This window comes from Leguminivora glycinivorella, chromosome 14 (assembly GCF_023078275.1).
Source record: "Leguminivora glycinivorella isolate SPB_JAAS2020 chromosome 14, LegGlyc_1.1, whole genome shotgun sequence".
NCBI classification, from domain to species: Eukaryota; Metazoa; Arthropoda; class Insecta; order Lepidoptera; family Tortricidae; genus Leguminivora; species Leguminivora glycinivorella.
Genome location: NC_062984.1, coordinates 21,290,060 through 21,317,860, shown reverse-complemented (window position 1 = coordinate 21,317,860; position 27,801 = coordinate 21,290,060). Strand labels below are relative to the sequence as shown.

At 38.1% G+C, this 27,801-nt stretch overlaps 1 protein-coding gene across 1 annotated transcript; it reads right to left on the bottom strand.

Annotated features, from left to right (window-relative positions):
- Nucleotides 1–30: 30 nt before the first annotated feature.
- LOC125233649 (GPI inositol-deacylase) lies at nt 31–27,591 on the bottom strand. Its single transcript, XM_048139716.1, is given in 18 exon segments — nt 31–600; nt 602–653; nt 1,452–1,553; nt 3,347–3,876; nt 6,216–6,311; nt 10,965–11,211; nt 12,277–12,498; nt 13,860–13,988; nt 15,091–15,356; nt 16,062–16,218; nt 17,312–17,446; nt 22,601–22,722; nt 24,034–24,204; nt 24,668–24,943; nt 25,315–25,472; nt 26,697–26,827; nt 27,109–27,200; nt 27,276–27,591. Coding segments are annotated over 18 exon segments (3,387 nt in total). The 5' UTR covers nt 27,429–27,591; the 3' UTR covers nt 31–252.
- Between the last annotated feature and the right edge of the window lie 210 nt (nt 27,592–27,801).

Below are 27,801 nucleotides of genomic sequence, written 5' to 3'. Positions count from 1 at the left end.
AAAAAATCCAGTCTTATAAAAATCCCTTAAGCGCCCTCCACACTCGCGCGCGAATATTTGAATATTCGTTTAGTTAGGTACCTAATTTCTTGGGTGCCCCATTTTCCGAAAATTCGATTCGCCGACGGCTTCTTTGGCCGAATAATGATTGGAAGAATCTCATTACGCAGAAAATTTTCGGACAATCATTAGGTAGCCATTTGCTTGCTGTGTACGCAAAATTTGACTAAAACAAGTATCCACAGTCGTTGCTCATTCCTCGCTAAAACTAAACTTATCCCTAAGATTCTTAAACACATTGTATATCCTATTTTCATTGCAAGGATCACATTCGCTTCTCCCACTTTCGTTTTTTTCCTCACTTTCATTTTTTTCCTCACTTTCGTTTTTTTCCTCACTTTCACTGGTTTCTTTACTTTCGGTCTTTTCTTGGTCCGATTCTTGACTCTGGTCAGTAAGTTCGGCGTCCTGTGGGTCCTGGCTGTCTTGAGAGTCATCGTCAATTTCTTCCTGGTCGAAAAGCTGTTGAGCAGTTATGAGAGCGAAGACTAAAGTTACGCCGAAATTGACGTAGGTTAGCGAGAGCGGGCCTAGAGTTAAGCACTATTACTGCTATTACGAAGATTATTCCAGCTACGATGTTGTAGTTTTTTCTGAAAGAAATAGGTTTTAGAGTTTAATAAATAAATATTATTGGACAGTTTTACACAGAATGAGTCCCATGGTAAGCTCAAGAAGGCTTGTGTTGTGGGTACTCAACTACTCAGACAACGATGTGTATAATATACAAATACTGATATACAAAGAAAACGTTTTAACTTCTCAGGAACATATATCTGTGCCCGTTATACAAATAAATGCCCTTACCGGGATTCGAACCCAGGATTATTATGAGTAGAAAACACATAAAAATTTCCAAATCCAAAAAAAAAGTGGGGTGGACAACTTTGAAAAAAATGGCCCATAATATATGCGGAAATCATAATATTCCTGTAAAGTTACAATGAAATTGTATGTTATAATGCTACCCATAAAAATTACAGACTATTACTATCTAGGACTGAAAGAAATTTCTTCAAATCGAAATATAATCTATCCCGATCCCTTTTTCTTATTGATAGTATAAATAATATTTGAGATAATCCTAGTCGGCAAATGCGGCCATAAAATAAATAAATAAATATTATAAGACATTCTTACACAGATTGACTGAGGCCCACGGTAAGCTCCAGAAGGCTTGTGGGTACTCAGACAACGATATAATATATAAATACTTATATACATAGAAAACATCCATGACTCAGGAACAAATATCTGTGCTCATCACACAAATAAATGCCCTTACCGGGATTCGCACCCGGGACCGCGGCGTAGCAGGCAGGGTCACTACGCGCTAGGCCAGACCGGTCGTCAAATAATGTTTGACAAAATCCTAGTCGGCAAATACTTACAAGTTTTTCCTTGGTCCGTCCATTTGCCATATGCATGTCGAACAAATGGAAAGAATGAGCCCAGGAAACCTTGAATTGTCTGGCTTGAGCACCATGCTGTATCTAAAACAATAAAAAAATATGGCTATTAATACAAAATAGTACATTACGATACAAGTTATCTTTTTCTTTTAATTTATCATAATTAACTACGCTTCCATCACAGATAAAATTGGTTGTCTTGTTGCATTTTTGTAGTGAATTACCTGTTGTTTCTGTTTTTAAGAACTTATCTCACGCATGTCTATTTCAGAGCTTTCTCATGTATAACTTTAAAGTGGAAACTGTTTTGGCTTGTGAGCTACCTTTAATTTGTAAGACATATGTATTATTAATGCTGTGTGTTTCCCAAATCAATAAAATAAGTAAGAAATAATTTTTAAGAAAAAAAAACCGCCTTCCTTTGGGGTTTTGGTGATAAATACTTTCAAATGTTGGATTATGTTATCAATTCGTCTGTATATTTTTTAATGTTTGTTATTCGATATCTCCGTCATTTCTGAACCAATTTTTAAATTTGGATGATTCTGAAGTACTTACAGATGAATAATGATTATCAAAACGGAACTCTAACCAGGGGCGGTTCACTCTTCATCAGCAGTTCCACTGCACCAAATGTCACTGTTCTGGACGTAAGTGCATGCTGTTCTTATAAAAATACCAAAGTCACTATAAGTGTGCCGTTCAGATTTGAGGAGTTCCGTTCTGACCATCATCAGCAGTTCCACTGCACCAAATGTCACTGTTCTGGACGTAAGTGTAAGCTGTTCTTATAAAAATACCAAAGTCACTATAAGTGTGCCGTTCAGATTTGAGGAGTTCCATTCTGACCATCATCAGGAGTTTCACTGCACCAAATGTCACTGTTCCGTACGTAAATGCATGCTGTTCCTTTAAAAACACAAAAATCACCATATGTATGCCTTTCAGATTTGAGGAGTTCCCTCGATTTCTCCAGGATCCCATCATCAGAACTGGGTTCTGAGAAAAATGGGACCAATCTGTATGCATATACATTCAATAAAAAAAATTTTTTTCAAAATCGGTCCAGTAACGACGGAGATATCGAGGAACAAACATTAAAAAAAATAAAAAAAAATACAGACGAATTGAGAACCCCTTCCTTTGAGATTTGGAAGGCGGTTAAAAAAGGAAGTTCGAAACGAGTGGCGACAAATTAACACACCGAAAGGAGCGAGAAGTGGTTCATGATATGTCAGGTCGAAACTTCGGAGGGCCATCTGGGGGCCGATTTTTGAGTCTCACGCGTTCGAATTCAGAAAATTGTCACTGAAAATAATAGGCAATTCACCGTTTTCAACCGGTATTTTAGTGACAGTGAGACTCAAAAATCGGCCACCTGTTCTGAAAAACGTCGTGCGATACATGTCGAAAGGAAATTCGTAACTCGTGTCGATTTAAAACACTCCTTTCGGTGGTGTTTTAATTTATAGCCACTCTTTTGGAACTTTGTTTGTCATTCTTTCACGGCAAAACGGGGCGACGAATTGACGTGATTTTTTAAGTGGAGATAGTTGAAGAGATAGAGAGTGACATAGGCTGCTTTTTGTCTCTTTCTAACGCTAGCAAAGCTAGTAAGTTATAAACAAAGAAATATCTAAGGTACATCGGGGCAAATCTCAACTGGGGGGCAATTGTAACTGGTTCATTTTTTTCCATTATTACACTATGATGTTGAGTTCTACATGTATCCACTGAACACGCCTACCATATATAACCAGTGGACACTCTTATTTAACAATGCAAACATTGTAAAACAAGGAAAAAATGGTCCAGTTACATTTGTCCCGCAGCCGAAATTTGCCCTGCTGTACCTTATGTATAAGATTACTTACTTGAAATTCCTCGCCCACGTCAAAAGCGCAGGCACATTAACTAAAGCCACAACCGCCCACAGAAAGAACATCATCATATGGAAGTTTATGTCGCTCAACAACAGCTCTCCATCAACATCATCACATTCGTTCTTATCTTTATCACCTTTGTCACTTTTATCATCTGCTTTATTTATTAAAGCTACTTCTTTATTTTCTTCTGTGTCCCCTTCGTCTTTCACTTCTGAACCTTTGGCAACTTCTGTTCTGTCTTTTACAGTAGCATCTGTTATTTCATCTTTATTAACTTCTGAAACTTTAGTATCTGTTGTATTTTTATTTTTATCATTTGTATTCGTTTTACGTTGTACTAAAGTACTAGTATCGTCTTTAACAACAGCGGATTCTGTTTCTGTTGGTACGAGAGAGTTGTCAGTTTCTGTTTTTTCTTTATTTTTATTTTTTCTAAACGCGCGACAGAAACGTGATGCGTATTTGGCTGCCAGTTTGTAGAAATAGTCTTCTAAGTATTCTTCGTACATTTTGGATATCTGTGGAAATAGAAAGTAGTTTTATTAATAAATAAATAGCAAGGGTTTTTTTGTACGGTCACGGACTTTTAATTGTTGATCCACTTCTAGCTCATTTTTAACCCTCGACGCAAAAACGACGGGGTGTTATAAGTTTGACGTGTCCGTCTGTCTGTCTCTCTGTTTGTCTGTCTGTGGCATCGTAGCTCCCGAACGGATGAACCGATTTAGATTTTCTTTTAGCCTCGTAAGGCCCACCATAGTTAGATGTCCCATTTCGAATTTTAACCTTGCTGTATAAGTAAATTGGTAAGATTTTCGTTTGTTTCAAAAAGCAACGTAACAAGGGAAATTCTACTTTATTTGGTTTGGATGAAAGATTCAAATTCGTTTGCAACAACTGATGTACATTGTAATGTACATTGGGCCTTACGAGGCTAATATTCTTAGCCATGTTTCATGAAAATCGGTCCACTATGTCTGACTGTGGTTTTTTTTCAAAATTTTAATTTTGTGGTTAGGTTATAGACTAGACATCTCATAGTTGAGCATAGGGTTGCAAATAGAAAAAAAAACCAAATGTTTTTTTTCAGAATTTTGAAAAAAAAAACATGAAAAAAAAACCGAGCACCCTTGTTTTTTTTCTAAATATGGTTTTTTTTCAGATGAACAAATAATTCGACAATAACGGTTTTTCGTGAGTTGTAACGTGCTTCAATAATAATAACGTACATTTTAATTCGATTAACATTCAGTATACAAACGTTTATTGGGAAATCCCCGATGCGGCGTGCAACGCGGAGAGGTGGTGGTGTTGCCAACAGTAAATAGTGATAACTACCAACTACAGATTTCGTAAATGTTACTTTTATAAGACCAGAAATTAAAATTATTTGATTAAATGTGTTTAATAGTTAACATTAAGTCTAAAACACCGTATAAAAGTATTAATTGCTTTGCAAATTTTGAGATTTCGTACTTTAGTAAAAAAACATGATCCAGAAAAAAAACTGTTTTTTTTTCACGGTTTTTTTTTCATGTTTTTTTTTTCAAGCCAGAAAAAAAAACCGTTTTTTTGCAACCCTAGTTGAGCATATAGTTAAGGTAAGACGTTTCTAGCATAAAATGTGCTACAAGTGAATCAACATTTAAGTTCGTTACTGTACAAAGTTGAGGATACTGTATCCGCTTTGGCAACTAATTCCAGGATTTGGAATAGACACAATTTTTTCGAAAGCGACTGCTTTCTAATCTCCCATCAGAGAAGACAAACTAGACCTTATTAGGACTAGTCCGGCTTTCACGCGATGTTTTCGTTTACCGAAAAACGACCGGCAAATATTATTAGCAAGTGTTATTTCCTATACATGATATGTTCCAAAAAAAGGAACGATCCGGAGTTAAACATTGCCTTCCGGCGTGCCTCGCTCTGTGTGGACCCGGCTATTGCTGAAGACGCGAATTCGCGTCATGAAACATGTTATTTGTAATGCTGATGCGAACGTCGGCAACGAATGTGTTAATTTACTATTATAATTAATAAATGGCGGCATCGCTTCACGGTTAGTATTCCAAAAATACGCACTAAGCGTTTCGCTTCAACATTTCTTTTGCGAACCGCCAAGGAGTGGAATGCCCTGCCTGAGTCTGTTTCCGCATGAGTACAATCCAGGTCTTTTTAAAGCGAGAGTAAATAGGTATCTCATAAGGTAAGCGTGCTCCACCGTAGACCGCATCATCCATCAGGTGTGATCGTGGTCAAACGTCTACCTATTCATACTAAAAAAAAACCGGCCAAGAGCGTGTCGGGCCACGCTCAGTGTAGGGTTCCGTAGTTTTCCGTATTTTTCTCAAAAACTACTGAACCTATCAAGTTCAAAACAATTTTCCTAGAAAGTCTTTATAAAGTTCTACTTTTGTGAATTTTTTCATATTTTTTTAACATGTGGTTCAAAAGTTAGAGGGGGGGGGACGCACTTTTTTTTCCTTTAGGAGCGATTATTTCCGAAAATATTAATATTATGAAAAAACGATCTTAGTAAACCCTTATTCATTTTTAAATACCTATCCAACAATATATCACACGTTGGGGTTGGAATGAAAATAAAAATCAGCCCCCACTTTACATGTAAGGGGGGTACCCTAATAAAACATTTTTTTCCATTTTTTATTTTTGCACTTTGTTGGCGTGATTGATATACATATTGTTACCAAATTTCAGCTTTCTAGTGCTAACGGTTACTGAGATTATCCGCGGACGGACGGACGGACGGACGGACGGACGGACGGACAGACAGACATGGCGAAACTATAAGGGTTCCTAGTTGACTACGGAACCCTAAAAAAGAAGACATTCTTACCATAAATGCGTAGAAAGCGCCGCCGGCGACTAGCGCGGCCGCGCCGCACGACAGTGGCGCCAGTGTGATGAGCGCTGCACTCACTACCATAGGTACCTGGGGACAAAATAATAACACGTATTATTATGTTAGAGTCTCACGGGAGTTTTATAGTTAATAACATCATTATTTATTTATTTCTTACTAGCTTTTGCTCGCGGCTTCGCTCGCGTTAGAAAGAGACAAAAAGTAGCCTATGTCACTCTCCATGCCTTCAACTATCTCCACTTAAAAAATCACGACAATTCGTCGCTCCGTTTTGCCGTGAAAGGCGGACAAGTCATACCTCCTGCAGTCCAACAGCGACCCCCTCAGCCAACCCCTGGCCGTTTCTCCACAGTATCCGGAACAGCATCCTGTGCGCCAGTTGCGAGGAGAACACCATAGTGAAAAGCACGCCAGCGGCCGCCACGTTCAGCAGCCCTAGCGCCACGAAGTACGCTGCCAGCACCATGATGGAGCGGACGAAGTAGTGCATCTCGTAGTTGTGAGCACTGGCGTTGATTTAAATATGGACTAAGGCACTGGTCCCACCGCGAGCTAGTAATCTAACCCCCTCAGCCAACACGGAAAAAAAATATTTTAACAATACTACCAGAACGTTTAGTAAAATAGATTTATCGTAACTGATACTACAATCTCGTAATAAAAACAACTGTATTGTTACGTTTACTATATCTTGAATTCAATAGAACTAAGCAAACATTAATATGCACTAAACAGTTCTGTTTGAATTACATATACGAGAACTCTAGTTTTATTTACAACTAATAGAATAAAGGTTACGATAATTCTATTAACAAGAAGCTTCTTGTAATGCCAAAAAAATAAAAATTATCTTTACAATCTTAATCTTAGCGGTTACTATCACACTATACTTCCTGTAACTTTTTTATACGTTGCCATTACTTTGTAGTTCTCGTAAAGAAATAAAAAGAATATTCTTGTAATGTAAACTCAACGAAGAGTTATATTTAAAAATATTAAGTTTGTATAAATATGTACGCATCGCTGTCAACTCTATTATTTGTATCGTAGCGAATGCCATCGCAGTATAGTTGATATGACTGATTTATAAGTTGGTATTACTTTGCAGCTCTTGTAAATAATGACAATAATATTCTCGTAATGTATACTGGTGAACAAATAGTTCTGTTGAAAAATTATTTAGTTAGTATTAATATTGTGTTTCGTTTTTGTAACGAAACGCCATGTTTAAGTACCATTGTATATCTTAGTGAATGCTATAGCAGTATAGTTGATTTTACTTTGTGCCTCTTGTAAAAAAATAACAATGATATTCTCGTAATATACACCGAAAAATAATTGTTATAACAAAAATATTGTCCGCATAAATAAATGTTTTGCTTGTGTAACGAAACGCAATGTCAAAGCACTCACGGCGTGGTCGGCGGCCATTTAAGTGTCTTGAGAGATCACGCGTGGACGCGGATCTCAATAGGTTATATTATTTATCGTTAAACGTACTCACTACGTATTATCCATTCGTTTGGTAGTTTCCATTTTAGGAAATGGATGAAGAGGTGCAAAAACTCTTGCAAGGATGGGAGATGGCAGAGTTGGCAAAAGCAGGTGAGTCATGTACCGTACATGTAGAACTTCGTAGATAATTAGAACTTAGTAAAAAGGCATTTAATGTTGTATTCATTTTACATTGCATACAAATTCATACGACATTACGGGGGCAAAATCTAAATACTGAACTAATAAGGACTATCCACGATAAAAAGTGGTCATACACAACATGATAAATCTTTCTTCCTGAATGCACATTTTGAAGCAATATTATATTTTGATAAATCTGTATACATAAAACTATATAATAATTAAAGCTATTCCTTATAATGCTTTAGTGTGTCTGAGGTTTCGCCGAATGTATACCATCAAGCATTTCATTTCTTGTACAGTGTTTTTTAACAAACTTCACACGCTTCCTGGCACAATTTTATAAATACTTATATTTTTATAAGCTGTTTTACACACATTAGAATGACATCTTAGCAGACAAAAAAATACTTTTTGAAACTCATTTCGACTTTTGGGAGTCAGGAAGACTTTCTACTCCAAGCACTGACAGTTGTTTTTGTATGGAGAGCCAAAAAGTCTCAAAAAGTCGAATTCAGCAAAGTTAGAAAATCTCAGTACTTTCTTAATCTGATTACAATCAGAAAAATGATTACTATCGTAAAATCAGTATGTAATAGGGTATATTTTGGCTATTATAATTAAACATAAAAAAAATATTTTTGTCATTAAAACTGTTGTACTTAAAGACTGCAAGAAGACACTGTACAAAAAAATATTGTTATCATGAGATACATACTGCTAAAATTCATAGGCCACCTAAAGTTTATAATTTGTTTGTATTTTTATAATGTAGTTTGATATCTACAAATTATTTGACAAACATGCTGCTTATAAATTCTCATTGTATCAAAAGATTTACCATGTTATATATGACCACTTTTTATCGTGGACAGTCTTTATATATATCTGAAGTGGACGTAGAATATTACTTATTGTAAAATTTATTCATAGAAATTTTAATGTCTTTTTCAGATGATTAACAATGGTTGCAAGTTTCCTGTGACCCATGCCATACTGTGGAACAAAAGTGGAAAAATTCTGCAAAATATAAATTTTGGACGAAATGAAGGACGGTTCTACTAACACTGACGAATATATGAATAAAGTCTTGCACTAAGGATCGTTGAAATATATTTTTTAACAAATTATATAATTATTTTATTTACTTTCAGATTCACCAATTTTCACCGCTCATAGCATCCATTCCATATGCTGGGTGACCCAGGTTTCCGGATCCCAGTTTCAACTCTAGGCTTCTGTCTCTTGGAACTGGTCCTAGCAACCTGCATTTTTATCGGTAGATACCTATGAATTTGTCTGTGCACTGTATAGACAACTAACATTTCTTGTAAATGTAAGAAAAGGTTTGTTGTCTATACAAGGTGGTACAGTAGGATTAAAGGCTGAGCCACGCCAGATACGTGTACGTAGACGTGCGCGTAGCGTACGCGGTGTAAATGACGAATCCTCATTAGAGATTACACCGCTTGTGTGACGTGTTTCCCGTGTGTGTCTAACGGTGTATCATCTCTTTTGAAGATTCGTACTTTACAGCGCGCACGCCACGCACACGTCTACGTACACGTATCTGGCGTGGCTCGGCCTTTAATCCTACTGAACCACCTTGTATAGACAACAAACCTTTTTTTACATTTACAAGAAATGTTAGTTGTCTATACAGTGCACAGACAAATTCATAGGTACCGATAAAAATATAACACGTTAACGCAATTGTATATTTATTAGAGAGTACCATAAATGCAGTTGCTGTAACTAACTTTCTTGTTCTATCAACCATTTAATGAAGTTTACATAAATGAAGAGAATGTAATATATATCAGATGACTTGTATTCTTAACGATACCTATTATTGGCCTAACTAAAGTTTTATAACCTTTACAAGAATTTCTTGTGGAGTTTACATTATTTTGTTTATTTAGACACTCCATTTGTTATAAATACTGAATAATCTAGTAATACACACAATTTGACTGTGTGACCCTTACAATATTTTTATTTTATGATACGTAATGTATATATTACCTTTACAAGAATATATTGTCAAGGTCACATTTCATTTATTAAGCTCTGCAAGAAAATATTATTTATGTGTACGGTCCACGTGTTATGATTACTAAATATTCTAGTAATACAGGCTATTTTAATGTGTAGCAATTACAAGATAACTAGTTCACTAAGCTCAACGCATTTAAACAGACTAGTTTAGTTATTTATACTATGTGAACAATTGTCCCAGAATTTACTAGATTTTCTCGTTCAGATTACACTATTCAGGTATCATGGACGAGACTTTTTTCTCCGTGAACCCCTGGCCGTTTCTCCACAGTATCCGGAACAGCATCCTGTGCGCCAGTTGCGAGGAGAACACCATAGTGAAAAGCACGCCAGCGGCCGCCACGTTCAGCAGCCCTAGCGCCACGAAGTACGCTGCCAGCACCATGATGGAGCGGACGAAGTAGTGCATCTCGTAGTTGTGAGCACTGGCGTTGATTTAAATATGGACTAAGGCACTGGTCCCACCGCGAGCTAGTAATCTAACCCCCTCAGCCAACCCCTGGCCGTCTCTCCACAGTATCCGGAACAGTATCCTGTGCGCCAGTTGCGAGGAGAACACCATAGTGAAAAGCACGCCAGCGGCCGCCACGTTCAGCAGCCCTAGCGCCACGAAGTACGCTGCCAGCACCATGATGGAGCGGACGAAGTAGTGCATCTCGTAGTTGTGAGCACTGGCGTTGATTTAAATATGGACTCTAACAGTGGAAATTCTAATAGACTTCACTACTAATCAAATCGCCTTTTTAACGGTCAAAACGATTTGTTACTATGTAATTTATATCAATAAATAATAACAGTTACGCACAGAAGGAACACTTCCTACAAAATCGAAGTTCGATAGCGGTTCAAGGACGATCGAGATGATTTAGGGTTGTCAAAACCCATGTAACCTTCCTATCTGTAGTAGCACACGCAAAGAGACGTCAAGTTATACCAACCCTAATAATTGCTATGTAGCAATGCGATCGGTGTTTGACACCAGTTTATATGGAACATGGTGACATCACGGTAGCGAATTACTCTTACCTTTTGTAATCCAACAGCGACTCTCTCAGCCAACCCCTGGCCGCCTCTCCACAGTATCCGGAACAGCATCCTATGCGCCAGTTGCGAGGAGAACACCATAGTGAAAAGCACGCCAGCGGCCGCCACGTTCAGCAGCCCTAGCGCCACGAAGTAAGCTGCCAGCACCATGATGGAGCGGATGAAGTAGTGCATCTCGTAGTTGTGAGCACTGGCGTTGTCTAGCAGGTATGTGCATATAGGGAAAGCCCTGAAAAAAAAAAACAGAGTGACAATCTTTTTGAAGTGAAACTTCTAATACAAAAAAAAAAAAACACAAACGAAATAGTATTTTATGCAACAGGCAAAAAAGACGAGTGGCGTGGGTAACATTTGAGGTGAAAATTGTTAATAAAGACGCCACGAAGTAGTGGTTTTTGACTCTACCCCTTTATGGGATACCGTTGCATACAATACTTTTTCAACGACCATGCACTTAGTTTTTAATAGTTTTCTAGAATAACTTTCGTGAAATTCACACTGTTTCCTGTATTTTGACGCAAAGGTTTGCACTGCCAGCGCTCGAGCCAGCTGCCCAAAGCCATCCCCGCCGGCTTACCGTAAGACAGCTCCACCGACGTATTTTATTAGTATATTTAAGTAAGACAGAGTACTATAAATATATAAATAATAATACTTACACTAACAAAGTTATTAACACCCGGACGAATACCAGGGGAGCATAAGGTTTCAAGTCATCACTCCTCAACGCCCCATGTATAGACAAGCAAGTACCAACTCCGTGTAGACTCATTAGCACGCTCTTAGCTATGAGTAGAACCGCTCCACCGACGTATGTTATTAGAATATTTAAGTAAGACAGAGTACTATAAATATTTAAATAATAATACTTACATTAATAAAGTTATTAACACCCGGACGAATACCAGGGGAGCATAAGGTTTCAAGTCATCACTCCTCAACGCCCCATGTATAGACAAACAGGTGCCAACTCCATGTAGACTCATATACACTCGTAGCTATCAGTAAGACAGCTCCACCTATGTTATTAGTAGATTTGATGATGATGATTTTATCCTGTTGTTCTTCATCAGGGGCACAGGGCTCTTAGGAAGGATTTCCACTGTTCCCGGTCCGATGCGGCCTCCTCCAGGCGCGCCCACTGAGCCAGCCTCCTTTTCCACCGTGCGCCTCCAGGTAGTCCGCGGGCGACCTCTCCCCCTTGATCCGGGAATATTCCAAGTCAACTCTTGCTTGGACAGGATAGGAGTAGTAGATTTAAGTAAGACAAAATACTAAAAACAATAATACTTACATTAACAGAGTTATTAGCACCCGGACGAATACCAGGGGAGCATAAGGTTTCAAGTCATCACTCCTCAACGCCCCATGTATAGACAAGCAGGTACCAACTCCATGTAGACTCATTAGCACGCTCTTAGCTATGAGTATAACCGCTCCACCGACGTATGTTATTAGTACTGGAGTGAAGGCGCGAACGGATTGAGCTAGCACGTGGTACCAGGAGGATGCGATGCTGGAAAAAAGTGGCCTAGGGTGGCCTAGGCATGTCACTGTCATTCAAAATAAAATTCATAAAATCCTTTATCTGCGCAGTGGACTAATAAGGTGGCGCCATCTGTCATAACCTTTGAGTGTGCCTCCACATTGATTCCGTTATAATGAGGTAGTTATCCACGGTGCTCATGAGAAAACTAAATAATTTATTAACCGAATAATCTGAGGCCAAAATAAATAAAAAAATGTTATTTGCCTAACTACAGATGAGGAAATTTTGTCAAAAAAATTTTTTGTGACTATTTTTGTGTTGCTGTCGTAAAGAGAGTTATATCTTAAGAATAAGAGCATAACCTGCGACCGATATTATTTTATGCGAGCATGTTTACAAGCTATGGTTTACATTTTTTTATCTGGGTTAAGTTGGTAGCAATGTAATGCAGTTCGTTAAAACCCAAAAACACACTGCTATTAATGCGTTTCTGGGGAATAGACTATAGACTTATGTTGACATATTTTATGTAGGGTTTTAGAGATCTGTGCACGACTCTGTAAATGACGAATAAAGGGAGTACGGGAGTAGAAAACTAAAAATTATTATCATTACTAGCAGCCCAACCCGGGCACGCACGGGGAATATCATAAAAATGGTTATAGCAAGTTATCCGTAAAATAAAGACATATGCCATCGCGAACTTTTATGTAGACCTATTAGAGAGAAACATTTTCGCTTATTGATTGTTTTGATACAGCTCAAACGGTTTAGGCAGCGTTTTCGATTAAAGCTCTCAGCCAGCGGGATTCTGTCCGACTCGATTAGAAAATATCGTCATATTTCGACCAATTCAAACAAAATCTCAACAAATTATATACGTAAACCTTCCTCAAAGCCACTCTATTTATAAGTGAAAACCGCATGAAAATTCGTTCAGTCGTTTTTGAGTTTATCGATAACACACAGACAGTTTATAAGGTGTAGAGATAGAGATTTGCTTCTTCTTCTTCTTCTCAGCATATTTGCGTCCACTGCTGAACATATCGTCACTACTTTGAAAAAAACTTGTAGGTATCTTCTTCTGTCAATGAAAAGAAAAATGTAATAAGTATGTATGCAATGCATATAGACATACTGCGTTTTAACTTTGAGGAGCAGTGTGAGATACGATATTTTTTCAAAGTAATATGCCTCTTTCATATATTTCCATTCCGTTCTATATGCGGCGGTTCTGTGCCAGGTCGGCCCTGCCGTCTTTTTGATGTCGTCCGACCATCTGGCTCATGTTTACCCGTCACCTCGGCTTCCCCTAGGTCTCCACAGCAATACTAACCGGCCCCATCGATCGTCATCTCTGCGACAAATATGATGAGAGATTAGCTTACCTGATAGTATACTTGCACTGCGGATCCAACAGTAGCACCACTTTGACGTGCTCGTTTGCGTCCTGCCCCCGGGTCACGTTCGGATGTGTTTTGTATAGACGCAGCTTCATAGGAGATTTCTTTAGGTGTCTGAAAAAGTAAAACAGTTTTCAGCACACTTGGTCATAACAAGGTTATTATTTAACCGTTTTTATTAGGCTCATAAGAGAAGAAATTGTACACGCGTCGTGGCTTTTATACTAAGTAGCCTATGTCACACTCCATCCCTTCAACTATCTCCACTTAAAAAATCACGATAATTCGTCGCTCCGTTTTGCCCTGTGTATTTGTTTGTTTGTCCGTAACAAACGGTGTCCTGCCGTTTCGCCAAAAAACGTTTCGTCAAATTTCATTTCCCAATAATCATATCGCAATAGTTTCATTTCCCAAAGTATTGTTTGGCAAAGGTATGTTTCGCAATAAATTTGTTTGGTCAAATTATCATTTGGCACAATTTTACTTAGTCAAATTTTATTTAGACAAAACTTTATTTCGCAAACGTTTTTAATGGCAAAACTTATATCCCAAAAACATGTTTGGTCAAAATTTCACATCGCAAATTTCGAAAATATTTAGGAATTTGCATTTTCATTTCTACGGGATTAATTTAATTTACCGAAGGTTTGTTTGCCAAATTTAACTTAAAATTGTCAAATGATAATTTCAGTTTTATTCCCAAGGCTTCAGTTGGACAAGAAAAGTTTGCTCAACTTTATTTTTGTCAAATTAATTACTGGACAAAATTATTTTGTCAAAAAATGTTTCTACAAATTACACCATGCAAAACCACGTTTGACAATAAATATTACAAGGCATAAATGTAATGTATTAATTTTATTAGTATTATAACAGAAAACTCGTGTGCGACAGGGTCAGTTTAGGTGCGACGACGAGCGAAGCGAGGAGGAGCGTGTTAGGTTGACAGTGAGCAAACTGGAAATGGCTTTTTAAAGTAATTAAAAATTAATAGAACATAATGGTCTTGAAAACATAAGGTTTCTTTTTAATAAAATGTATCCGGACAAGTAAGTGAAAATGTCATCCTTGACATTTGCAGCAGGAGGAAAAAAGTACGACATACACATTATTTCACACAAATCTTGGACACAAAGTAGCCTGGTAGTATAGTATATGCTCGCGGCTAAGTTGCTCAAATATGTAAAATAATTAATACACGATATTTTTACATTACGTGAAATAATGATAATACTCCTGGTTCTCAGCCCATGGGACCTGCATTTCCGCGGAGACATGATACTCCGATTTGCATGCAATAGGTTCCACATATAGCAGGTAAGCCTGCCATATAGCGTTGAAGCCTGGTAGTAATAACTCGTAGTATATGCTGTAGGCTTCAGTTTCTTGCTTTATAACCGTTCGAGTGAAGGAGAAGTGCGAGGGTACGTCGACGGTTAGTTGACGGGAGGCGTGGTCGTTTATGTCGACGTTTAGGGTTACCTGTAAAAATGGGTTTTAAAATTAGTTTTTTTTAATTATTTTTTGGAATTAATTAATTATACAAACAAATATTAAAAACTACTAACAGGTCATTTATTACGACACTTTGACTATAAAATGCGACCTATCATAATTCTTATTTGAGTCCTGGAGATTGATTAGTTCTCTTTTCAGGGTTCCGTAGTCAACTAGGAACCCTTATAGTTTCATGTCTGTCCGTCCGTCCGTCCGCGGATAATCTCAGTGACCGTTAGCACGAGAAAGCTGAAATTTAGCACCAATGTGTAAAGTAGGGACTGTTTTTTTTTTCATTCCAACCCCAACGTGTATATATTGATGGATAGGATATCTTGGCCGGTTTAAATTTTTTTTTTTTCAAAGTTTTCAACTACCTATCAACTACAAAGAACGTATGTTGGCGTCCGGTAAGGTCTTCTAGTAGGCGACACTTTGATGGTAACATGCGACCAATCAGGATGTTTTCGACGAAATCGTGGAGGTGTATGGGGGTCAGTTGACGCTTATTAATAATTATACCAAGCATAATTATAATTTATTAGATTTCTTACCGGTTTCCTAGTAGGCGACACTTTAACGATAACATGCGCCCAGTTAGGATGTTTCTCGACCAAATCGGATCCATAATCGACCGAATTGAGATGTATGGATCAAATGGGCTAGTTTAACGTCAATTAACGTTCTTACCGGTCTCCTGGTTGGCGACACTTTGACGATAACATGCGACCAGTCAGGATGTTTCTCGACCAAATCGTGGAGGTGTATGGTCGCTAGTTTCCGCTTGCCAAAGTTAGTGTCTGCCCCTGTCCAGCGACTAAGCTCCGATAGTGATGTGCCTTGTTTGCTGCAATGGGATGCAAATTATTAAGATAGGCAAATAATATATTTTATCTACTCCCGTACTGTTATTCGTGAGTTACAAGGTCGTGCATAGAACTTTAAAACCCGACATAAAATATGTCAGGACAAGTCTCTCTAGTCTATACCCTGAAAACATTTTGTAGCAGTAGCACGATATAGCTGTTAAAGTTCTGTAACACATTACTACCAACTTAACAAACCAATCACTTCATCGTAGAAAATTAAAATATTGTATGAAATACATTGTTGCCAACTTTAGAATGTCAGATAAAGCCTGGCATTCGCAGAGTCGAGTCTAGTTCGTTTTCTGCTGCGTTCATTGGCGGCGCGTCGAATCGCATTCAAATGTATGAGAACTCGATTCAACGCGGCTCGATTCGTCTTAGTGGCCAGGCTTCAGTTCTCTGAAGCCTGGCCACTAAGACGAATCGAGCCGCGTTTGAGTGCAAACATGAAAATAAAACTGTCTATGGTATGGTTCTCCATACCATAGACAGTTTTCATACTCAAACTGCATATTCAAAATGGTAGGCGGTCCACTAGATAACTAAGATGACTGTAAGTAGGTATTTGTTGAATTTATTTTAATTTTCTTTCAAAGTAAGTGCTTGGTCGTAGAAAAAGTATTGTATGCAACGGTGTTTAACTGAGTCAAAAAATGCTCGTGGCGTCTTTATTAACAATTTTCGGCTTCGCCTCAAATTGTTACCCACGCCACTCACCTTTTTTGACCTCTTTTAACCACCAGTTGCATAAAATACTATTTCTGATAGAATACGTTATCACGGTCACGAAAAGGTGGCTTTTTATTTTTATTTCGTATAATTTATTTAGTATCTTTTTTTAAGTGACCGAAATGACGTTTGTGAAATTGAATAGCAGATGAAGTGACAATGCCTTTGCGCGTGCTGAATGTATCAAATTAGAAAAAAAGCGATGTCAACTGTCAGTGTCACTTAGCTGTCACGAGTGTTTTTTTTTTCTATTTAGTTGCGAAAATAATTTTATACAAATAAATACATAAGTATGTATATTATCTATTGAAATACATAAATTAAGATACATTACCCACTTACCAATATCGATATGAGTTATAAGCGTACTGCGCGTTGCATCCAAATATCCAGTCTTTGTCGTCCAAGTTGACAGATTCTATGGCGACGAATCGGTTCTGAGGGAAGCTTACTAGTCGTATCATTAGGTAGGTCATTCTAAAAACAAATTTACTAGTAGAAGTAACACTTTTTTTGCACAAAATAAGTATGTACAGCACATAGCATAGAGAAAATACAATAAACCTAATACATATTATACATAAGCGTAAATGAAAGTGTAATAAACTCTGTCAAACAAGTCTGTCAGTAAATAAAAACAAAGAAAACTATAGGTATCCTTTTCTCTAGCACCCTAAAGAAAAGGATGCATATAGTTTTCTTTGTTCTTTTTACTGACAGACTTGTTTGACAGAGTATAGATATAAGGAAGCGTTAGAAGCGATTTTTAATCCGGAGGTCGCGGGTTCGAACCCCGGCCTCGGCTCGTACCAATGACTTTTTCGGAACTTATGTGCGAAATGTCATTTGATATTTGCCAATCGCTTTTCGGTTCTCAATAAGGCCTAGTTAGTTAACCTAAGGGTTGGAAGGTCAGATGGCAACTAAATCCAAATTTTGGGATTAGCGGACCCCATCAGGCTCCCATGAGCCGTGGAAAATGCCAGGATAACGCAAGGAGGATGTAATAGATATGCATAATTTAAAAAAAGTAATGGGTCGAGTCGAGTGTTTAGTTAGTCAAAGTCAGTTAAAGGTAAATGAGGACGCCTACCGCAAGAATGAATTTTGAAAGCGCGTTGCAAAAGATGAGTTTGCCGTTTTGCATGAAACAGCGCCATCTCTCTAACGTTATTGTAAACAAAGATACAAGCTGTTGCTTAGCAACACATTCACGCTTACACTATTAACGAAAACCACATGCCTGAAGTGAAACACATGCATTGTTTGATAAGATAAATAATTACGTCTGATAAGAAGCGTCGTAGTATAAATTGAACACGCTGGTGAATGGAAGATTAAATACTGACAATGTAATAGATACTGTAGCAGTAGATAAGTTACTTCTATCGCATAATGAGACCATATCGCTCACGATTTCACAGAAAATTAACAAAAAAACTATATTATTTTTCATGGATTAGAATTTCCCCTCACTTATGGACTCTGAATCGGTTTTCGCCGAGCAAAAATCACTCGTTAGTGAACATGCGTACGGATGCGTCCAGCGACGACGACGCGTAAGCGTCTTCTAACAAGCATTTTTTGGTAGGCTAGAGCTGATACCCCGTCGATAGGTTTGGGAAAACCCTCAGATATCATATGATGCTGGACGAACGTTATCTACTGTGCAACTACGGGATACCTACGACTGAGGTCATCAATGGGATTTCGACGCCGACGAATCGGCACCATTCGTAGGCTCATATAGCATAATATAATGTCCTTACGAAGCAATATATCGTCACTACTTTTAAAAAATCTCGTATCTCACGCTGTTCCTCAAAGTTAAAACGCAGTAAGTCTATATGCATTCCATACATACTTACTACAATTTTCTTTTCATTGACAGACGAAGATACAAGTTTTTTTAAAAGTAGTGACGATATTTGTCTATGCTAGTGGTGAGAAACTGTTCGGTTTAGGTTAGCGATGAAAACAGCCGGAAAATTCCCGTTTTTTTCCATTTCCTTTGGTTTTTTCAGAAATTTAAAGAAACAAATCGCGAAACTTTCGGCTCTTATTTTTCATAAAAAACGATTAAATACGAAAGAAATTGGTCATTGTTTGACGGACACATACCAGAGATAGAAATCGATTATTGCCAGAGCGACTTTATAAATTAATCTTTATTCGGGCGAATTTGCACCTACAAACGCGCACCGACGTCATGGAAGCAGAAATGACTGAAGTACAAACAGACGGTCAACCAAATCTTGGCACTAAAATATGGCGCGACAAATTTTCTATGGGAATTAATACTTTGCTCTTACATTTTCAATACATTTTTTATCACGTCGTTAGTACAAAAACAAAAAAAAGACAAAAAACAAAAACTTTAGGCTCGTCGAGCGGTTTCCGAGATCGTCGGTATAAATAAATAAATATGATTCCGCCATCGTCAGGGTTTAAGAAGGCACGCGTTTTATGAAGACAATTCGCCGGTGAGCCCTATGTTTTTCAAGTTTACCGCCTTTTTTACTGCCAAGGTCAGTTGACCATCAGTATATGATGAGAGTGAGAGTGATTAAAAGAATACTAATTTATATAATTTATTAGTTTTTTTCTTAAAAGGAAAAGAAAGTTCAAAAAAAAAACATTTGATTTTTTCCGGTTTTTTCAACGCTAGTTTAGGCAAACATGACTTCATCCTTTGCGTACATTTATTTTAAAATCGCCTTTTCTTACTAACAAAGTGGGTTTGCTTGAGTACACCTATAACATTTTCATACTAAATACCTGGGCGATCGAGCTTGGCTCGGAATTCGAATACTCGGAAATTCGGGTTTTCCGGCACCTAAGACTAAGCTAGATCGATTTTTCACCCCTAAAAACCCCTACAGATGTAGTGCGAAAAGGGTTTCCTTTGTATTTTTCCGGAAACGTTCGTATTTGTCATGCTAGTTCAGTCAATGTCAGTACATCTTGTACTGAGACTGACTGAAATAGCATAGCGAAGGCTTCATTGGCAATGACGCTGAAATAGCATGACACGTTCGTACATTTCCGTAACAATACGAAGGCAAATCTTTTCGGACTACATCTGTACATAACAGATTTCAGCGTAATCGTTAGAGCTGATTCCGAGATCGCCTGGCATGACACGTTCGTACGTTTCCGTAACAATAGGTATATGTACATAACAGATTTGCCGTAAGCGCACCGGTATATTAGGTATATGTTCTTGCCGTCACCTTTTCTCATGGAATGTCACATTTGTAAATAAAACGGAAACGCCTAATAGTCACATCATTCCCTTGCCCTTAGACGTATATTAAAATAAACGTAGCGTAATCACTACTCAGCCGAAAATACAGTTTCGTAGCATTTGGAGAAATGCCAGAACACACGTGGCGGATAAAAAAATGGCCACGTCTGTTAGACTACGTCTACGTAAAACATTATGTTTACTATGCAGGGAACAAATAAAATTATTTTATTAAATATTTTTTTTTTTTAAGTAGTAACACTACCTACTATTATAGATTATAAACTGAAATAGATACCATACACTAAAGAAAAAGCGATAAGCCCACTGGTGGCGAAGCCGGGAATCGATCCCGGGTCTCCAGCTAACGCGGCTGACGTGTTCGACCGCTACACCACCCCGACCGCCCGACGACCGACCGACGGGCGTCAGCCGCGTTAGCTGGAGACCCGGGTTCGATTCCCAGCTTCGCCACCAGTGGGCTTGATCACTTTTTTTTTCTTTAGTGTATGGTATCTATTTCAGTTTATAATTATGTTTACTATTTTTTTTTAATTCAAGACGCAAGGTGTCTGTCTGTGGTATCGTAGCTTTCGAACGGATGCATCGATTTAGATTTAGTTTTTTTTTGTTTGAAAGCTGAATCAGTCGGAAGTGTTCTTAGTCATGTTTGATGAAAATCGGTCCACAATGTCGGGTTTTCTTTTCGAAATTTAAATTTATATCTTAGCTTAGTTAAATAAGCTAAGATAGAAAATAGTAAACATAATGTCCCCTCAACTGTTCATGGATGCCATTATAAAAACAAACCCAGATTAATATGGGACCACCTTGGAGATGGATGGAAATGGATGTTCACCGATTACTCCGATACCCGTGGTCCGATTTCGATAATTCTTTTTTTTTTTGTTTGAAAGGAGCTATTTCCATAAGATAATCCAAGGCATAATCAAGAGTTAAATAAATCTACTTAGACATAGTTTATGGAAGAAATCTGGTATAAAACGGTGTGCAAACACTAGTGGTCATCGTGTTCGACATGACTCTGTGTTGGATAGTGTTGGGCCTGGTTCTGGTAGCAGAAATAGCAGAATGGATTTACCCAAGTTTGAAGTTAAGCGACACATTTAATGAAAATAGCTGTGCGATACTAAAAATCTTATCGTGTAAATAGATATTTGATTAAGAGAAACTAACTAATCGTGTCGAATAACGAGGTCAACTAGCGATAACTTTGCGATAAAAAAAATCTTTTTTAAATTCATGGGAATTTTATGCTTATGTTCAAGCAAATTTTATAGTTCAGACGGAGTAGGCACCTAAGTACGACCTATAGTACGATTTGGCGCTAAAATTTCAAAATGTAAAAAACCCAAAGGACCATCCTAGGCTCAATAGCTGTTTTAGGGTTCCATTTAATTCACACGGTACGAGAACGATTGCGGTGTTTGCGGTGTTTGAACTCATATTTAGAACTATCGATATCGATAAAAAATGTTTCTCACCCTAGTTTATTACAGTCTTTTGTTTTGCTATGGTGTTTGATGGCTGTGCTGGATTGTATTGTATATGTAACCTGAACAGCCCGCAATGTAACTAAAATCGCATGCGATGTAATCCGGCCTTATATGCCGTTGCTTCAACCAAGACCCGAAGAGACGAGTCTTCAACCAGTGTGTCCTGCCCACCATGACATACGGTGCCGAGACATGGACGCTCACTAAAAAGGCTGTGCATAAGATATGGGTAGCACATGCTCGGCATTAAGCTTCAAGATCGAGTGAGGAATGTCGAGATCCGACGCCGCACCAAGGTGCAGGACGTGGGTGACATCATTTCCAAACTCAAATGGAATTGTGCGGGGCCAGGGAGAGTGATGGCAGGTGGACCAATGTTGACCGAATGGGGGCCGCTATCGGATGTAAGAAGCGCCTGGCATCTATTGGCTCGTTGGGTGGACGACATTCGAAAAACTGCGGGGCACTTCTGGATAAGATTAGCCCAGGACCGGGATAAATGGCGTACATGACGGGAGGCCTATGCTCAGTGGGCGATTAATGACTGAAATGATGATGATGATGCTTGTGTGGACGACGATCGCGCGACTATAGCTGTCAAAGTTGCGTTTTCCACTCAGAATCGCAGCTCCTTCACCTAGGAGAAAAAAACCATCCATTCCGTTACCATTTTTTCATACGACGTCGTCCATCCATTTTTTTTACCTACAAGATTCTGACTTCCATAGATATGGACAACTTTGAAAAAAAAGGTTTGATCTTATCACCTATCATCCATAATCGACGTCGCTTACCCACGCGTTTGATTTCGTCGCGTCGCATCGCCATCGTCCAAGCCGCGACTTAGACAAAAAAATTGGTACTTACTTGTCAATCTCCGGCCTTGAAATCTGATATATCCTCCTATTATCTTCATACCAAAACGCATCAGCCAGCATTGTTGCGTTCGGTTGCGTCACGTCAGGATTCAAAAACATCGAACGGTTTGCCTGGAATACCATAGTAATTGAGATAACCGAATAGCCGGGTCCATACTGACCGAACAGCCTCGCGATTGCCTCGAGCGCAAAACGTCCGTGCTCTTGCGCGCACGTTTGCCTCGCCCGAAACAATTTGCTCGGGAAGATGGCGGACTCCAGCACAGATTATTAAAGTTACTAACGTAACAGATCCTTCACTTGCCCGCAAAACGACAAATACCTACGCTTAATTTATGTAATACTAATAAGTTACTACGTAAAACTCAGAAGAATAGTAGGTAAAGGTATGTGCATAATCGTTAAAGCGATACATTTCGACAAATTTAACGCAAGTTAACGTTAATCGATAATCCGTTAATTTTGGGGCTTTTACTGACGCGACGATGGTTTGTTTAATCCTAGGTTCTACTGTGGTGGCCGGTAAATGTTGGGTCATTCATGCGTTTGTGGTGTACTTTAGCCGGTCCGGTCCAAAGGTCTGGACAAGTGATCCAAAGGTGCTAATTAATTGGTTTTTAGAGTATTTAGTTAAATAAAACCTATCGTGTTACCCAAGATTGAGAAATGCAGTCTATTAGCTATGTCGCGCAAATACGCAAGAGCGATAGAGATAGATAGCTACGAAACAGATATTATAAGTACCTACCTATATCGTGAGCGGTATGTACGCACTGACATTAGTAGCGACTAGAATTCACAAAGGCGTTGGTAAAAGGGCGCGTGGCAGGGTTCCAACTCGGCATCCACTTGATTTTCATTCAGAATGAACGGCGATTAAGCGTGTAGGTAAAAGTTAACTTAAAAGTTAACGCGAAATGCGATCGCGAGCTATGGGTAGTGACGTACACAAGCGGGCGCGTGCCTCGGCCACTTGTCAGCGTGTAGGTGATCGATCGCGAAGTGATAGTTGTCAGCTGATCGCGCGAGGCCGCTCGGTCAGTGTGAACCCGTCTAATGATGAGTCTTATTGAAAAGTAATACGATTCTATTTTTGATAGAGAGTAATAAGCGTGAATAGCGTTTTAGCGCGTGATAGTATCATAGGTAGGTACCTATAATTGAATCACTTTGTAATTCATTGAACAGTGTGAAACATAGATTTCCAGTTATTAGAGAAATGCCGGTATGTACAATCAACCAATTGGAACTCTAAGCCACTCTACAACTATATCAAAATGACAAGCATAAGAGATTTCTTACAATCTGATTTATAACGTCACTATGACAAAGTTCTACAGTGGCCTAGGGTTCCAATTGGTTGACTGTACATTGTAGCTCGGCGAAAGAATCACGAAGTGAGCCGCCCCTGGTTTAACTTACCACAAAATATTGCTTCGCCAGCGCCATCTGTACGTTTTTATCCGGTACTAGTTGTTCAGTCACAGGGTCTACGATCGAGAATAGGAACTTATTGATGGTAATCACAAGCTGCCTACACCACACTATGGTCACGTGCTCTGTGGAAACCCATACGCCTGGGATAGATGTTGTCTGTAAGTGTAAATAAAATTATCAATTTTTGATGAAAGAAGGAAAGATTTAAATGAAATATGTACATTTTTTTTAAATTCAGAATATGATTGTAACTAATTACTATTATTTTTATTGCTTATAGTTGATTATTATATCGTTTTCCTAACCATATCCTACAACTATTCAATCAATTTTATTACATAATTCATTGCAGAAAAATCACAACCTCAATTTCGGGCAGATCTTAATGATGTTATTTTGAAAATAGTCAGTTGGCTTGGCAAAATATTGTTTGGCAATATAATAGACAGATAATTTGTATGATAATCCACTCTCTGATTATTTCTCCAAGTAAGCATTGAGATAATGTTTCACATCTATTATTATTATTCAATGATATCTTATCCCGCACCAGGGATACAGGAATCTCAGAAGTAATTAACACTATACCATGCATGACATTTAGAAAAAAAAATCTTACCAAAGCATTAACATCGCTATCATTACTCGCGGTCAACCCAGCCGGTATCAACAAATCCCTTGCACCACTCCCAAAGCTGATCAACATCTTTGTCTCTTTCACACTCATGTCACTGCTCAATATCTCCCACTCTCTCTCCATGGCTGAGTAGAAGTTGTCCATTTCCCAGTCGAAATTGATGGCCGGAGCTGCCAAAGGTGCTGCTAGAGCGATTGAGATGTTTGTGGTGGATATTGTGCTTGGGTAGGCGAGGAGACGCTTGGCTATGAGGCCCCCCTGAAAAGTTAGTTGGTTTAGTGTGTTAATGTATGACGAAAAACCACCCAAATGGTCGGATGGCATCAAAAATACGTCAGGGCCGGGCTCAGAAGCACCTCATATAGAACTGAATGCAAAGTCATGAAAGAGGCATATTCAATACCAAGGAGCCGACACTCATTAACTTTGCTCAGATGCGGACAATCTGGGTTGTCACCATACAAGCGGGCGGTTATAGATAACGTTTGGTTTCTAGCGTGGCTTTTCTGGGAACACCGCATCACAAAAGATAAGGCAAATCGTTTTGTGCGGGTAAATGGAACACTAACAGGTGCATTCATTCCCCCTGCCTGGAAATCAGAAGCTTAATACCTATATAGTTGACTCACCATTGAATGACCAATCACAATGACCGAAGAAGGCACAGACTTAGTATACTTGTTAGGTTTGTACAGACTGAGTATCTTAGATATGCAGGCTGCGGCAAATTTGGTCTGCCTTTGTAGAACGCCTCCGTAAAGGCCGGATAATTCTTCATTATAACTTACTAAAAGCAAAGGATTGGTTTAATTTTATTACAGTTACTGCTAATAAGAAAGTTGATGATTCTATTTAAAAATGGTCTACAACTGCAACTCTACATAAAAGAAATGATATATACTTTAATTTAATACTTTTCCTACTCCCGAACTGTTATTCGCCATTTACAGGCAGGCGTGCATAGATGTTTAAATTAAAACCCTACATAAAAGTCTATTCCCCAAAGCTAGCAACCGCCGGCTTTCCGCGCATGCGCGCAGTAACGAAAAAATTGAAAACGCAATGTTTGGCTCTGTAACCACGGCAACGCATTGTTATAACGGTACTGCGCGCGTGCGCGGGATGGCGTTGGGCAGCTGCGCTGCAAACCTTTGCGTCAAAATACAGGAAACAGTGTGAATTTTACGAAGTTATTCTAGAAAACTATTAAAAACTAAGTGCATGGTCGTAGAAAAAGTATTGTATGCAAGGGTAAACAGTAAACACCCTACAAATACACTAGCATTACAAATATGAAAATACTTGTGGCAATAATGTCAGTACATCTTGTACTGAGACTGACTGAAATAGCATTACACGTTCATATGTTTCCTTAACGATACGAAGGCAAATTTTTTCACACTACATCTGTACATGGCATTTTATTTTATCTTATTCTATTTTTCTAGGTGAAGTAACTAATAAGAATGTTTTTTCCTGTGAAAAAAGCTATGAATAGATAAGAAAAACAACCTAAATGAAAAATAATAAAAGTAATATGTTAATATTAGAGATGGGCCGAATATTCGGTAAATATTCGGTATTCGGCATATTCGGCAAGTTTTTCAATGTTCGTATTCGGCCGAATAGTTCGGTTAAATTGCCGAATATTTACCGAATAAACAAAGTAAATAAATAGCACAAGTTGTTTCGTAATTTATGGGATAATAACATCCTATTTCAGGATTCTAAGGACTAAAGGGGGTTAAAAATGCGTTAAATATAAGTACCTACAATAATTATGTAAAAAAGTAAAAATAGCGAAGCTTAAGAAACAAAAATCAAAATGCTCTTACGCACTAAATTATAGGAACATTAAGAGCCTTAGTTAGTACCCATTACCAACCATTGAATAGTTTTTAACTCTAAGCCAGGTATTAAATATAGTGGAACCGAAGGTTCGGTAACAGCTGAGTTTATAAAAAAAAAAAAAAAAGACATTGGTTTACTGAGACATGTTTTTTTTACTTACTTGTGAAATAGTCAAAATGGAATTCATATCCTCTAGACAATGCCATTCTCAAAGCTACGGAGGCCAGAGAGCGAGCTTGCATGTGACTCCCAGAGTTACCAGGCAAGTATAATACTGGAACACCATCAAACCTGTACAGGAAAACAAAATATACTTAAATAAATCATAAATATAGAGAAGCCGTGTATTTATTTCTTTATTCATTTAAACTTAATGATACACACAAAAGAAAAACTTAATATAGAGGAGAACTTAATGCTACAAAGCATCATTCAACCTTTGGGCAAAGCAGAAGATTGTATGGCTTTCATGTTCAGTAAGGAAAACCATTGATTGCTAGACTTTCTCCAACTTTATCCAGCATGACTTTGTTATCAATGCAAAACTATTATGATAGGTATTGTTTATTTACCACATTTTTCTGGCACGTTCTGTATATCTTCCCTCACTATACGCGTAGAGGCCATATTGCGGAAACTCTTTATTTTCATCCAAAGATATTTTCTACAACAAACAAAGAAATCAATACACCCGGGATAATACAGCGCAAAACAATGAATTTTTGTTCTCATATCTTACCACAAACTGGGGATATTCATACATGTAGGTCATTTCACAGTAATTCTTTTTGTCACTAAAATGTATATTTAACACTCCCAAAAGAAATGCAATAAAGAAAATCAACGCAACTATTTGGTAAATACTCGAAGTAATAAATTGTAACAGCTTCATTTTGAATTTATAAATTACACAACACCTACAGATCACAAAACGAATGTTTAGAACTTTGAGTTTATCAGTGTTTAATAATTAAATCTGTATTTGCAAACGCAAATATGTGGCTGGAGACTTAAACATTTTATTTTTATCTCAGCAAACATTACTCGACAGCCCAACCGAGCAACCCGGGACCAACTGTCAAATTGTTTATTTGAGTCGCTGACACGTCATTCATTATTCCATCATTCCATCACTTTTAAAACACGACGCAATGTTCTTCGCGTTCGGTTTAACTAAGAATAATTATTGTAAATAAATAATGTTAACGTTTTATAGTGATTTGCAAAATACGGGGTTGTGTCTTTGTTATTATTTTAATTAATTG